Consider the following 15196-nt stretch of genomic DNA (forward strand, 5'->3'; position numbering starts at 1 on the left):
TACAATAGTGGTGCTTTAAAGATAGTTTCTCAGTCTAGTAATGTATAGAATTTTTATTGAACTCCAGTGCCTGTTTTGTTCCATCCAGTATTACCTGTATGACTTGGCGGAGAAGTACCAGGGCCGGGAGGACTTTGCCGCGGTGGCGCAGCCATGCTTCAGGAACAGCATTGTCCCAGTTGACGGCGTAAGTTCCACAAATACAATCATTGCCCACTGAATTGTTAGAGAATCCAGCGTACAAATGTTTGGCTGGTTTTGAGTGGCACCCCGTGGCAGAAAAGGAAGTGATCTGCACGCCAATAAAAATTCAACTGTCTTTATTGCTGCATATTACAATATTCCAGCGTTTCAAGATGACGTCTCTGCAGACACCCAAGTGTGCACATCAAGCTCTCGCTCCAGGACCAGGAGTGCACATTTGCTTTGGCATTATGGTCCTTGAGAAAGAGACACATTGTTGTCTTGAAACGTTGGAATATTGTAATCTGAAGCAATAAAGTTTATTTTTGACTGGATTGCCGACCATTTACTCTGGTTATCCATGTACCATTGGTCTGAGCACCCAGAACTATATGGGCCATGCTCTGTGGTGTCCATCGCTTCTTCTAACTAGTAGTGGCTGGATAGTGTACTGGTTGAGGGTTCTGCCTTTGACATAGGAGACCAGGGTTCGAATCCTTGCTAGGGTCAGTACCTAATTAGTAAGAAGTCCTTGGGCAAGACTTCCTAACACTGCAGGGTGGCCTCTTGAGCGTTTCCCAGTGGCTGCAGCTCTTGAGCACTTTGAGTCCAACAGGAGAAAAGTGCTATACATATGTTAGGATAGTTACTATTGGTCTGAGCACCCAGAACTATAGTGGCCATATTGTGTTCATCTTTTCCCCTAACTAGTATTATTACCTCTACCTGAACCTTTGGCAGGACTTGACTTCACCTGAGTAGAATCTCCCCAGTCAGCTTAGCTGAATCGCATCTGTTATGACTAATGTCAGGCTTCATGTAAATCTGTGAATTAAAAAAGGCAAAAGTCAGAAACTTACCTAACTAAAGGGAAGCCCCTGGATGACCCAGAAGCTTCTAAGATCCTCCTGCAGCCCACCAATCCTTGCCAGGACCTCTTCTTCTTCATGACCATGCTCCTGTCCATGCGTGAATGTGGCTGCACTGCACAGGCACACGAGTGTTAATTCCCTGATCTTTCCACAGACTGGAAATGCAGATATCAGTTTCTTTTCCAAGGACTGCTTCCACTTTACCGAGCGAGGACAGGCGGAGATGGCCATTGCGCTGTGGAATAATATGGTGAGTTGGATTGTATTTTACTCAAGAAAGATAGCATTTCGCTGTAAACTTATATCAGTACTGCAAAAATGTTTTTCATTTTAATGTTACTAAAAATTATTCGTGGCTGTAAACACAAACTGCACTTAAAGTGTACCCAAGGTAAATCTAAGGTTAAAAAACATACTTACCTAAAAAGCTTCTGTAACTTTCAGAGGCTTCCCATGTCATCCTGACCCCCACTTTTACCATGTGCGAACTCCCAAAGGGCGATATTGCTTGCTTGGCAGTTCCAAAAAGCCATTATTTCCCACAATGCAGACAGACAGACAGTAAACTGTCAGGACCATGGTCCTGACATCACACCGTGGGAGGGGTTTCACCACTATATCAGCCATACAAACCCCCCTGATGATATATTTGAGAAAAGGTGAATATTTCTCATGGGGAATATCATCTACTAATTGGGATGAAGCTCAATCCTTGGTTAAAGTTCTTCTTTAAAATCTGTGTCGTGCATTCGCTTGGGGACTTGTCTGGGGAAAGGCATGACCGGAAGATCACCCAACACAAATCTGGATAAAATATCTGAACTAACAACCAAAACTAGCCCATACTCGCTGTTGAGTAATATCAGACCATGGGGAGTGGATAGTAGTGGGGGTCGTCGGCTGCAATACTGACCCTGTACAGATGGCAGACCGCAGTGCACCAGTTTATAGCACATGGAATTTTCCTTCTCTCTTCACCGCTGTCAGTTGCCATTTGCCAAGACACTTGCCCCAGTACTGGACAAGAAAGAATCCATCCCAGCAGATCAGGATTTACTCCTTGTCAAAATGAGTGGTCTTTTGTGCAGCAGATGTTCAGCCAAAAGCGAATTGTTTCAGCCAATAAAAATATCATGTCTGTGGGTACCTTTACAGGGATTTGCAGTCCAACCAACAGGTGGCACTCTAAACAAATTTTATACTTTCACTTCCTGTTTTTATTATTTTCCTAGAAAAAAAGCATAATAAAATCTGAATGAATCACTATATTTTATTTTGAAGGCAGATAAAATTGTTTTTCTTACTCTAAATTCACAGTTGGAGCCAGTCGGAAGGAAACAAAACTTCAACAACTTCACCCATGACCGGACCAAGCTGAAATGTCCTTCTAATGTAGGTAACCCGAATTGTATGTCTAAAGGCATCCATCAATGATACAATCTTGATCCTGACCCTCCGCCTCTCCAAAGTGATACAGAGTATTATGCCACTTTAAAAATCAAGGCTAACACCTCCAGGTACACAACTCTATTTCCACACCAGGCCCGCCCAACCTAACCATGCATCTCCTCCTGAACCCAAGCATACCCCTCCCTCCCTCCAGTCCATTCCCCTATCCCACATCATCCGAACCTTGCATAACCCTCAAACCACTATTTACACCCTTCCCCCTAAACCTGAATCTGAAGTGAATATATGGAGGCTGTCATAGTTATTTTCTCTTAAACAATACCAGTTGCCTGGCAGCCTTGCTAATCTTTTTGGCATCGATAGTGTCTGAATCACACACCTGAAACAAGCACGCAGCTAACTGGGTCAGAAACATCTGATCTGCATGCTTGTTCAGGGTCTATGGCTATATTACAGGCAGGCTTTGACAGGTTTTGATCAGCAGGACAGCCAGGCAATTTGCATATATCCCTCTCACTTCAGATTCCCTTTATAGTTTCATACCTATTTACCCCTTCAATGTTAACATAACTCCACAAGCACTATTCAATCATAAAAAACTTTAAAAAAAACCCTCTAACAACCAAGAAACCCCCCAAAATACTCACCTCCAGAAGTACAATGATGCAGAGGAGAGGAGCATCATGACAAAAACAAGTCCAGCTGGGATAACGAGGTAAGTGTATCATCTTGGCACAAGCCTCCAGACTTTGATGGTCCTTCCAGCTACCTATTTTCAGAAGTGAGTGGACTCCACCATAAAGACCAGGCCCAGGAACTTTCAATGCAAGAATAGATACTTTATTCCGGATAACATGTGTAATTTGGAGTCTACAAGTAGAGCTGAAATCTGAAGTAATCCAATTATTTGTGCCTTCTTCTTCTAGGACCATCCTTACCTCTTCACTCTAAAGAACAGTGGCCTTCCTGAGAATGACGAACCAACCAGAGAACCGCCAGTTGTGACAGAAACTAAGAAAGATGATGACCAGGTGCCCTACTGGTCAGTGATCGTGGCTTCCATCGGCGGGGTGGCCTTAGGATGCGCAGTGGTAGGCATTGCCATGTCTATGACCTACAAGAAGAAGGCCCGTAAACCGCAGAAGCTCAAAGAAAATGGATCGGCCTTTTGAAGGACAGCAGATGTAATTTCCTTTAGCAGCAGTGTTCAGATCTTGGTGGACCATGGACTTTATTTTATTAGGCAAGATGCAACATGGTGGATAAGTGGTCACCATGTCTGTATATTTTAGACATGCCTTTCAGGTCTTCTACTCACAATCATAAACCATTCTCGTACGTTAAGCTTCAACTCCAGCAAGACAAAATAGTTTAGCATTGGTTTTGGATGGCGTGGAGAAGGTGGTAAAACTTCCTCTGGAGTTTTATAGCTTCCTGTCCTCAAAAGAAATGTATAAACACCGCCAACCGACAAATACAGCAACATATTAAACATATTTTGAATAGCGAGTAAACATTATAACCTCCAAGTTGCAAACCCAAAGTGACGAGTTAAGAACGCTAATTTAATTGTGACTGTTTTATTAGATGGGAGAACCAGAAAATGTAGATGTAATCCAAAAAACAGATAATTCTAAAACATTTGAATGGTTGCATTTTAGAATATTTTATGATTATTTTTACCGCTTCATAGCTAGAGATTACTTTTATGAGCCAGAGAAGTTTGACATTTTCGCTACGTTTCAGTGATAACTTTGTCCCTTTTTATGACACCTAAGTGATGTATAAATATTTTGTGGGGGGTTTTGGGACAGACTAGACTTTCTTTGAGTGACATTTTTTCCAATAATTATTTCATTTTCTTCACATTTTGAAGGGAATGATAAGAAATAGATTGTAAAAATACACAATTTCTCAGTTTTCACCCATTCTAGTTTTAAAATAAAAAGTGCTGCTGTAGATAAAATCCACAAATTGTATTTGCCTATTTATCATAAGACTGAAATTGTGTATGTTGAGGTTATTTGATTTTGAAATAAAGATGTGTTTTTTCTGCAATGTGTACTTTTTCTCTCCTTCTAATTAAACAAAACATTTTTAATTGGAAAAATAGGGATAGCAAAGGTACTATGGTAATTAGCTATGTTACCATATGGGAGATGGTCTCAATAAGTTGGTGTAGTTAGAACAGGTAGCTTAGTAGTATTGTCATTGCAATAGCCCCATATTTTGATCTCATTGCATCTTTTCTCACCCCCCCCCCTCCCCCCCCATATTCCATGTATCTCTATTCATAGCTCCCATTCTAGTGCCCCCCTGTTATTGTCCCACACACACTAACACACACACACACACACATATATATATATATATATATATATATATATATATTGTCGCCCTGTAAACATTCTCCTTTAGAATGCCCCCTTTATCATGTCCCCATATCTTGATAAGCAGGCTACAGGAATACTGTGGCATTAATGACATAGTTCTCCAATAGTTCCAATCCTTCTTGAGTGACAGAACCCGAAAAGTGTCTGTGGGGCCCTTTCTGTCCACCTCTGTACCATCCTTTCTCCCCTACTTTTCACGATTTACATGTTAGTGCTTGAAAAACTAATCCAAAAACATGTCCTGACATACCACTGCTATGCTGACGACACCCAACTATATCTTTCCTGCAAGGCTGGTGTGACAGACCCAATTCCAATTATAAACGCCTGCTTAGGCGAACTACAGCAATGGATGAGTGACAACTGGCCGAGACTAAATGCAGATAAAACTGAAGTTCTTCTGATCGGAGGGCAGCGCATGACAACAAAACAACTTCACCTGCAGTCTTCACCACTGGGAATAGGAGGCACAGATCTACACAGCTCTGAGTATGTGCGTAGCCTGGGAGTTCAACTTCAGAACTCATATCTCTGTGGTGAAATCATCCTATTTCCACCTGAAGAACATCACGAAAATCAAGCACCTCCTCCCCCAGAAGATCTGCCAACCTTAGTCCATGCCTTCGTTACATCCCGACTAGACTATTGTAATGCTCTCTACATCTGTCTTCCAAAAAAGAACTTGTACCACATACAGCTGATACAGAATACTGCTGCCAGACTGTTGACCAACCAACCCCGTCACTGCCACATAACGCCAGTCCTGAACTCCCTTCACTGGCTACCCATAAAATGGAGGATCCTATTCAAGATCGGCCTACTGACATTTAAATCCCTGAATAATCTGGGCCCTGTGTTGCAACTGCGTAGCAATCCCCACAATCTCAGATCCACAGGTTCTAATAATCTAGTCATACCCAGAGTCCACCTGCAAACTTTTGATCCCAGAGCCTTCTGTCATGTCGCTACTACATTATGGAACTCCTTACCACAGCAGATCAGGACAGCTCCATCTCTGGATGTGTTTAAATCCAGACTGAAACCCATTTTGGAAGTATAATTTTTGTTGTGTTAATACTTCATCCTACTACCAATTTCTGAATCTGAGAGAGCCTAAGCCCTATGAGTCCTATGGGAGAAAAAGGCTGTAGAAATGTTATTGTTGTTTGTTATATAATGTCCCCTTTGTGCCCCCAGTATGGTGTCCCCCCACCATGCCTCCAATATAACTTGAGAAATGGGAATAAACCTTGAAAATCAAACACAATGAAAGCCTGGATAGTGTAGTGTTTTCCACCACCAATAAAGGGGGATACTCACAAGATGAGGTTGCTGTGAGGCCAACCAACCAGTAAACCTGTGGACAAATAACCATCTCCCCACGGGTTCAGTGAACACCACTTGTACTTCAGTTGCTAGACGCTCTGTTGAACAACAAGCGAAAGACCGGTCAGCTAATCCAGCTGAGAGGAGGCCACCCCTATGCAGAGTCTAGCATTGTGAGCTTGCTAGGTAAATAGTATCTCACCTCTCCCTGTGCCAGTGATGATTACAGTTCTCCCGCAACAGCACTTCAGCTGTCCTCCATTGACATGTGTACAGGACTCCAGGTACTGGGTCCCGTTGTCATGACCCCTTCAGGCCAGGGAAGCGTACACACAGATAAAGGAGTGGAGTAGTATTTAATAGACAGAGGGCGTGGTCGCAAGAATGGGGGAGAAGTAAGATACTATTTGCCTCGCTTTGCTTCTCTCTGCCAATATCTGTAGAGAGGGAAGTAGAGGAGTCAGGAAAGGCTTCCCTACAGAGTCCTTCTAAGATCCTGGAGGTGAAGACCTTCATTGGGTCAGGTACCCAAGGGCTACCCAAAATGCACATCAGGTTTGGGAAAGCCGCATTATTTGTAATCAGGTTGCGGGTTGGGTGCGGGCAATGGAAGTTAGTGTAAGGATGCCCATACATTACTTGATTTGAGGCATATATATCCATCTGATTCGATTTTAATGATCAAATCTGAAAGAGATCAGTGCTGATCGATTTATTTTGATCAATTTTTGGCTCAATCGATTTGGCATGCAGGAAAAAAAACTTGGTCGAAATGGCTCAATTGGGTGTTCAGCAGTAACCGCGTTCAATATCCCAACAATTGACGGATCCCCAGCCAGTCTCTCTCCAAATGTATGTGCATCCTCCCCATGCTGAGTTTTGCGAGCTTACTTGTCACGCTGGCGTGACTACTCCTGTGCATCTATCTCCATTGGCACTGGGGCACCTGTACCACGTGACACCACCGTACGTACTGACATCACCATAAGCGGCAGTGTCACATGGTACAGGCACTGACAATACAAAAAAGACTCTGGACGCAGGAGGCCAAGGAATCGCACCGGCGTGACGGGTGAGCCTGAAACACTCACCACAGGCCAGGAAAGGAAACCTGTCACAAAGTGGGCGGGGCCCGGCTGGCATGCTGAAATCTGTCTGCTGTGTGTGGACAAGCAATAGATCCCTCTCTGATTAGATTCCATCAGCGATTCAAAAATCGGATTGATTTTATTAATCTGATCGGATGGGTTAGGAGAATTTTGTCCACTAGTGGTCCCAAACATTTATTTGTGATACTTCATACAAAGAATCGTTTGTAAAGGATTGTACAGTAAATTGTATCGCTATTGACCACCTACATGTATGACCACCTTCAAGCCTCATACACACGTATGAAGCGTGTCCCCTGGTGGAGCCCTCAGGTGACATTGCAGGGCCTGAGACTGCACAGATGCGTTGCTAGCCTGTAGGCTAGCAACATGTTCTGTTCCAATGAGAGGGAGTCAGAGCATTGCGGGAGTGATGTCTTACAGCAGGTAGGGTAAGCAGCGAGAAAAATGCTCTTGCTTGTCACTTGGCTGAAGCGATCTGCCAGGTGGATCAGTGGTCGAGTGAGGTCGGGGGCTGCTGTACACACGCTGGATTCTTGGCAGAGGCGGGAGTTTCATCTAGCGGGTGTACGGAGCTGAAGTTTCTTGGGAGGGTTCTGCTTCAGGTTGCCCTCTTATTGCAACACGGGCTTTATTGTAGAATTGCCAGCTGCTGTAATCAATCTGGCAATCGATATGCCCTTGAACAAAATATCGACCATCTGCCAGATCAAGTGTACTGACTTGTGCACTACTGCTGACATTGAAGTATACCAGAGGTGAATGGGAGTAAAGGATTTCTACGTACCTGGGGTTTCTTCCAGCCCCCTGACGTCCGTACATGTCCTTTTGGTCCCCTTGGTTGTGCCGGTGTCAGCCCCGTAAAGTCTAGTTTTATTGGATGAATGAGTTTCTCATCTGTCCTCCACCTTTAGTACATCTACACCTGCTCTACTTTATGTATCTATAACAAGTAAAACCAAGATTCCAATTAGACAATTTGCTGTTGGCCGAACTCTGATGACAATGAGCTGCGTGGTTCCCCAGAATGTAGAGAATTAACCACGTAGCTGTCGGCCTCCCTACCACACATTGTCCTGCGATGCAGCGACAGCTATCCCGGAGGCAGCCATCACGTCAGATAAGGTTTTACAAGGGTGACATTGACATGTTTGTGCTCTATTACATTTATGGTACATCAGGAGGGGAACGGAGCTCTCAAAGGTGAAAATGATAAGAGGATTTATGGTTGCAGGGTTATCAGAATCTGTCGCTGGTGGTATAAAGGCAGAGGAGAGATACAGAGCCCTGCTTCTCCTGGATACACACCTTCTCCAGAGAAGCCTCCAACATGACACCAGCTATGAGTACACAGCTTAGGAGGACCCTCTGCCTGCTGCTGACCACACTTGTGCTACATCTGGCCACCGGTGAGTGATGGACAAAGAAATGGCTTATATAGGTTAGCACTGTTGCCTTTGCTGCATTATCTTGAGAGTCCACACCAGGGACATTTTCAGCATGTTTTTAGTGTAATTATGTGAGGTTTTCTCCAATGGCTTTGGCTTTTCTACTTGTTTTCAAAAAAGTGGAATTGGCAATAGTGGTAGACAATGCTGGGAAAAATACTTAAGACTGGATTTTGTGAATTTTTTAAAAAAAAAATGCTCTGCAAAGGAATCCAAAGCTTATGTTCATGTTTTGTGAACCAACAACATCAGTTTCTTTTCTGTCTATGGAAATCAAGGAATAAGAGGCGTCAGGTGCTAAGAAACACTGGAGAACATAAGTGATTCTGCAGACCTGGACTGGAGTAACTAAAGCTGTTCTGAAAATTGTCTGCTAGTAGGTGGCAACTTCACCTAGATTACGTTAAGGCAATGCTGAGGGCTGCTGAAAGCTTATGGGGTAGCAGTTATGTGCCTGCAGTCTGTGCATGCTCAGGTAGTACAAATAAGACAGCTTAAAGTGAGCTAGCTACCAGTTCATGGAGGACGCTTGCCACATAAATGCTAATTCCTTTTCATTATGGTCTACTATGACCAAAGAAGTGTTTATAAAACAATTGCCACCCACTACAATTTAAAAAAAAAATCAAGCCCAGGTTTCTTTGATCACTCCTGTTCTCCAGCATACTTCAGCTTTCTCTAGCGTTCTCCAATGTTCATCTAATGTTCTCCAGCGTAATCCAATGTTCTCCCGAATTGACCAGATTTCTCCAATGTTCTGCACCATTCTCTAGCATTCACCAGTGTTCTCCAATGTTATCTAGCATGCTCCAATGTTCTTCATAGTTCCCAAATTGTCTCCAATCTTCTCCAGTGTTTCCAGCATTCTCCAGTCTTTGCCAGTGTTCTCCAATGTTCTCCAGCATTCTCCAGCTTTTTCTAGTGTTCTCCAGCATCATTCAATGTTTTTTAGAGTTGTCCACTTGTCTCCAATATTCTCTAGCCATTCACAAATGTTCTCCAATCTTGTCTAGCATGCTCCAATGTTCTCCAGAGTGCTTCTACTTTCTCCAATATTCCCCAGCATCCCCGGTGTTTCCAAATGTTCTCCAGCTTTATTTAGCTTTTTCCTACATCATCTAATGTTTTTCAGAGTTGTCCAGTTACTTCAATGTTCAGCAGTGTTCTCTGATATTGTCTAGCATGCTGCAATATTCTCCAGAGTTTTCCAACTTTCTGCAGTTTTCTCTCATATTCCCCAGTGTCCTCCAGTGTTCTACAGTATTCTTCAGTGTTCTCCATCTCCAATCGTGTCTAGCATTCTCCACTCCAGTGTTGTCCAGAATTCTCCTGTTTTCTCCAGTCTTCCTCCAATATTCCCCAGCATCATCTAGTGTTTCTCTGTCATCCAATGTTCTCTAGCACCATTCAATGTTGAGTTGTCCAGTGTTTTCCAATGTTCTGCAGTGTTCTCCACCATTCACCAATGTTCTCCATTCTTCTGTAGCATTCTTCCAGTGTTTTCCAGAGTTCTCCAATTTTCCCCAGTGTCCTCCAGTGTTCCCCAATGTTCTCCAGTATTTTCCATTGTTCTCAAGTGTTGTGAAATTTTCTCCAGTGTTGTTTAATGTTCTCCAGAACAGGAAAATGTTAGTAAATAAGAGAAGGTGTGAGATTGCACTGCTAATAATCCAATAAAGGTATCTACAGGTGTTGTGTTACATACTGAGAATGAGGGTGAGTACAGGCCCATACACACACAAGATCAGTGTTGCTCAGTGGGGATTTGAACCCAGTCTCTCAGGCAACATTGCAGGGCGGAAGCTAACAGAGGCGTCACTAGCCCTCAGGCTATCAATGTATTCTGTTGCTATGCAGGGGACAGAGGGAAGATGGAGAGGTGCGGGAGTGATGTCACCCGGAACCTGGGTAAACAGGGAGAACAATGTTCTCGGCAGTGGAAATGTCAGCGCCTCATACACACAGAGGCAATTTCGTTGCCTGGCAGGGATTGGTATTTGATCCTTTGAGCAAAAGTGCAGTGCCAAGGCTGTACAGATGCCTCAGTAGCCTCCAGGCTAGCCACGCCTCTGTTGCTGTGCAGAAGGTGGAGCGAGAATGAGTGGCAAGCAACAGCCCACAGGTGGGGGAGTGGGGAGAACAATGCATTCAAGCATCGGGAATCCCTAAATATCCAGCATGCCGGATCTTTAGGATACGTTGTGCGGCCGCCACAGCCAAGTCCAATCCAGCGTGTGGTGTGCATAGCTTAATACATGAGCGTTTAAAAGAACTTTAACACAGCTACCATTTATCACAACTGCTTCTTTGTGTTAATGCCACCCTTTGTCTTGCAGGTAACCCTTTCGAAAAAGCCAGCAGCGATCCAGATGTGAGCAGCACTCCGGTAGGTTGTCACCATTCACATTCAGAGAATATGAAAGGCGATTAAGTAGTCAACCACATGTCCATGTCTTTTCTGTCTTCACACTGAAGAACTCTGTGGCCTCTAATCAATTAGTTTTGCTCCTGAATTTTCTAACAGGAGATAATTTTACACTTTATCAATAGGGGTGAAACTCTATATTAACTAAAAAAAAAACATCCAGTAAGACATTACTTATTTAGTTTGCCTATTCTGTTGTTTATAGTGTTCACTGTCAGGCTTACATTACTATGTAAAGTCATCAAAGGTAAGCAGGATTCAACCTGACTTCTGGTCCTAGTGTCCTTATCATATCCAAAATAGGAAGCTTCCTGTTATTTCGATGCTAAAATGAGCTTGTTACTGTAGCTGAAAAAAAACAAACTTCCCACAATCCATGTGGAACACTCCAAGAGAAGAGATCCAGCTCCGTCTTCAAATGTATTTGAAGCTCTTTCTTAAAGCATCAAGAATAGTAAAAAGGGCAAGTCTATGTAACGTTTTGAGAGGAGCATCCTCTCTTTCTCAAGCTGACAAGCCCTCTAACAACATACAAACACAATCGGCTTTAAATAGTGCTTGCTCCTTTAAGGAGCCAATCAGAATGTTCTGGACGCCCTGTCGTCAACCAATCAGGCTAAGTTCCTACAAAAGAACCCTCCCATCTAGTAGTGGACCTGAAGGGGAACTGCATCTATTTTTATCCTCCATCACTTTAAAATGGTCGATGGGATGCCAACCAATGAGGAAAGAGCATGTCCTACATGCAAAAAACGTCATATAACCGCCGCACGCGAAAATTCGCATTGAAAATTTGCATGCAGTAAAATCAATGCGTATGCGAAAAAAACATTCACGTAAAAATCCCGGAAGCGAAAATCGTCTAAGACATAGACGTTCCAATCAAATCCCCTATACCGAACACGGATACATTTTATATTTTCAAGCAAAAAAGTGGACATGCTCCTAACTCTTAATGAGTATGATATAAACAGTGCAGAAAAAGACACCCTACAATTGGTGACAGTTTGGTGAGGGCTGACTTTGGCTCTCGGACTGCTAATTTATCTACTTTAATTTCTGAAAAGTCATTGCTCATCCCTACCAGTGATTCTCAACATGAGGTTGTTATAGAAAGCCATCAATGTTTGTCACATTTCTGCCTCTAGATGGACATGTGTCAAAAAGTTGGTTTAATGAATTTCACTAGATTACCCAATACCTGCCTACTTAGTACCAACTGTGTGTATTTCCAAACGTGTGACAACAGTTTGGGTGCCTTTCTGTTTTAGGCCTGGTACACTCGTTCAATTATGATTGGCCAATCACTGACCAATTTTACCACCTCCGTGTAGTAGGAAGATTTACCTACACAATCTCCTCACAGTATTCAATATCTGTTGAACCTCATACTACAAGGAGGTGGTAATATTGGTCAGTGATTGGCCAATCATAATTGAAAGTTTGTATCAGACTTTAGCAAGTCCTTAGGCATAAAGTCTGGTTCATAAGGAATGGTTTACTGTGTCTGCTGTGAAAGAATTGTCTTAAAGGGACACTTAAGTAAAAAAAAAATGAGTTTTACTCACCTGGGGCTTCCAATAGCCCCCTGCAGCTGTCCGGTGCCCTCGCCATCTCCCTCCGATCCTCCTGTCCCCGCCGGCAGCCACTTCCTATTCCGGTGACAGGAGCTGACAGGCTGGGGACGCGAGTGATTCTTCGCGTTCCTGGCCACAATAGCGCCATCTATGCTGCTATAGCATATATCATATACCATATAGCAGCATAGAGGGTGCTAATGTGTCTGGGAATGCGAAGAATCACTCGCATCCCCAGCCTGTCAGCTCCTGTCACCGAAACAGGAAGTGGCTGCCGGCGTGGCCAGGAGGATCGGAGGGAGATGGCGAGGGCACCGGACAGCTGCAGGGGGCTATTGGAAGCCCTAGGTGAGTAAAACTCATTTTTTTTGTTTGACTTAAGTGTCCATTTAAGGTGAATACACAAATGCAATTTTGATTGGTCAGTCACTGGCCAATTTTACTGTCTCCCTGGAGTATGAGAGGCAACAGATTTTGAATACTATGAACATATTGTGTAGGTCAGCTCTCATACTTTATGGAAGTGGTAACATTGGCCAATCATAACTGAATTTGTGCTCCAGGCTTTAATCTCATGTTTTTGGATGTTTTCACTATTAGTTCATTAATGTATGCTTGTCATCCACAGACATACCTGTTTCCCTGTAATGTTAATGCAAATATCAGATCTGTGGTGGAGCCAACATCAGGTGAGCTGATTTGTTGTAGGTTTCCAGATAGTTGGTTTATACCAGGGGTCCCCAAACTTTTTTTGGTCAAGGGCCGGGTCAATATACTTCAGACTGCCGGGGGGCCGAAACATACATACATTTATGTTGAAAAACATTTCATTAAATCTAGGTATTGATTCCCCCAATTATGCCTGGAGGAGAACCCCCAGCAGCAGCCATTCAGTCATGCGGCGCCCGAGGAACGTCTTTGTGCACCAGACAGTGAAGCATACCCAGGTGACAACCTGTCATCCAGTTGGACAGCAGTGTCACCTGATGCAGAATTGGATTGGAAGCCAGCGAATGACTGCTCCCTGGCTTCTACTGTATGTGGATGGGTAGCGCCAGCACTGCTATCCTATATGTGGGCCACCGATATTTAAAGGTGCAGTGATTCACTTCTATAAGTTATACATTTTGTGTTTGGGGGCCAGCGAAAAAGCCTTGGGGGGCCGCATTCGGCCCGCAGGCCTTAGTTTGAGGATCACTGTGCTAGATCATTAATAAATAGATTGAAAAAGATTGGACCTAGCACTGACCCTTGCAGGACCCCACTGCTAACAGTTTCCCATTTTTAATATGACCTGTTTACCACCACTCATTGCCTTTCACAGTTTTCAGAAAGTTTACCGAGGCCATGAGGAAGCACATTTGAACTGGGCATGTGCAAGATCCAACTAGGAGAAAGAATTGATTGTGTCCATCTTCTTTCCTTTAGGCACAAGAGCTTCCTTTTACTAGGCAATGCATGGTGCGGTCTCACATATACAGTACCCAGTCAGTCACTATGCACTCATCATGGCCACAGGCACTCCCAGGCATGGGCAGTCACATTTAAATGGTGCAGTACTGGAAACGGGGGGAAGACCTGAAGGCAACGAGTAGTAGTAACAAGTTAGGACTAAGTGCTTTATCCCACTCATTGCTTATGTTTCATTTTCTAATTCATTTCAAGTATACCTAACTTTAAGTTCTGTATTGCAATTTGTAAAGACTAAAGACATCCTCCAGAATCCTGATGACTTTTTCCTCTATTGCAGTTCATTCCCTGAGCCCCTCTGACATAAAAGTCATTTCTACCCTTCGGAGCTTGAACATTGTGAGTAACTGCGAGAATTATTTGGAAACACAGATTTTCACTTATTGTTGTGGGTATTATAAAGCCAACCTAATTCTCTCCCTACCTATAACAGGTGTGGCCAAAAAACACTTGCACAGGAGGGAGCCCTGTATCAGGCCTGGAACCCTCTAGGAATCGCTGCAGCACTTTAAAATCGCCGCAGCGCTGTGTGCAGTGATTCCTAGGGTGTTTGCGAATGCGTTTTCCTGGCGATTGAAAGCACTGTACAGTAAAATGTACAGCGCTTTCGATTTGCGTTTCGTTTTTTTTTTATTAATAAAGCTTAATTATATTTACCCGGTGGCTGTCTTCCGTCCGTAGCCCCACCCCCTAAAGGAAGAGGTCGTAGGTGCTTCTCTAGGACCAATCAGAGAAGCACCGGTGACCTTTTCCTTTAGGGGGCGGAGCTACGGATGGAATAAGGAAATCAAACCGCCGGGTAAGTATTTAAAGTTTTATTTAAAGTGCGATTGCTCGGCCCCCCAAAGCACTGCATAATCGTTTTGATAAGCGATTTATGCTTATATACTTTGCATTGAGCGCTAACGCGCTTAAAATGCTGCATGTCCTGTGATTGCAATTACCCCTAATTTCAATCACACTGAGGGCAAATCACACTTAAA

General features: G+C 43.6%; 2 protein-coding genes across 3 annotated transcripts in view; both read left to right on the forward strand.

Moving 5' to 3' along the window:
* LOC137504852 (phospholipase B1, membrane-associated-like) overlaps positions 1 to 4712 on the forward strand; it is a 171032-nt gene extending 166320 nt beyond the window's left edge. Inside the window, exons 53-56 of the mRNA XM_068233444.1 lie at positions 89 to 187; positions 1210 to 1305; positions 2373 to 2447; positions 3392 to 4712. Coding sequence (XP_068089545.1) covers positions 89 to 187; positions 1210 to 1305; positions 2373 to 2447; positions 3392 to 3637 — 516 coding nt within the window. The 3' untranslated portion in view covers positions 3638 to 4712. The remainder of the gene's footprint in view (positions 1 to 88; positions 188 to 1209; positions 1306 to 2372; positions 2448 to 3391) is intronic.
* A 3802-nt stretch (positions 4713 to 8514) lies between these two features.
* The window catches only part of LOC137504389 (phospholipase B1, membrane-associated-like), a 160667-nt gene continuing 153985 nt past the window's right edge, over positions 8515 to 15196 (forward strand). The window contains exons 1-4 of one of the 2 annotated variants that reach the window (XM_068232750.1): positions 8515 to 8702; positions 11078 to 11127; positions 13372 to 13432; positions 14494 to 14552. In XM_068232750.1, coding sequence (XP_068088851.1) covers positions 8624 to 8702; positions 11078 to 11127; positions 13372 to 13432; positions 14494 to 14552 — 249 coding nt within the window. In that variant the 5' untranslated portion in view covers positions 8515 to 8623. Of the gene's footprint in view, positions 8703 to 11077; positions 11128 to 13371; positions 13433 to 14493; positions 14553 to 15196 lie in introns of those variants that run through there. The other variant, XM_068232751.1, reaches the window with a different exon arrangement.

The sequence above is a fragment of the Hyperolius riggenbachi genome, chromosome 4, assembly GCF_040937935.1.
Source record: "Hyperolius riggenbachi isolate aHypRig1 chromosome 4, aHypRig1.pri, whole genome shotgun sequence".
In the NCBI taxonomy this organism is placed as follows: domain Eukaryota; kingdom Metazoa; phylum Chordata; class Amphibia; order Anura; family Hyperoliidae; genus Hyperolius; species Hyperolius riggenbachi.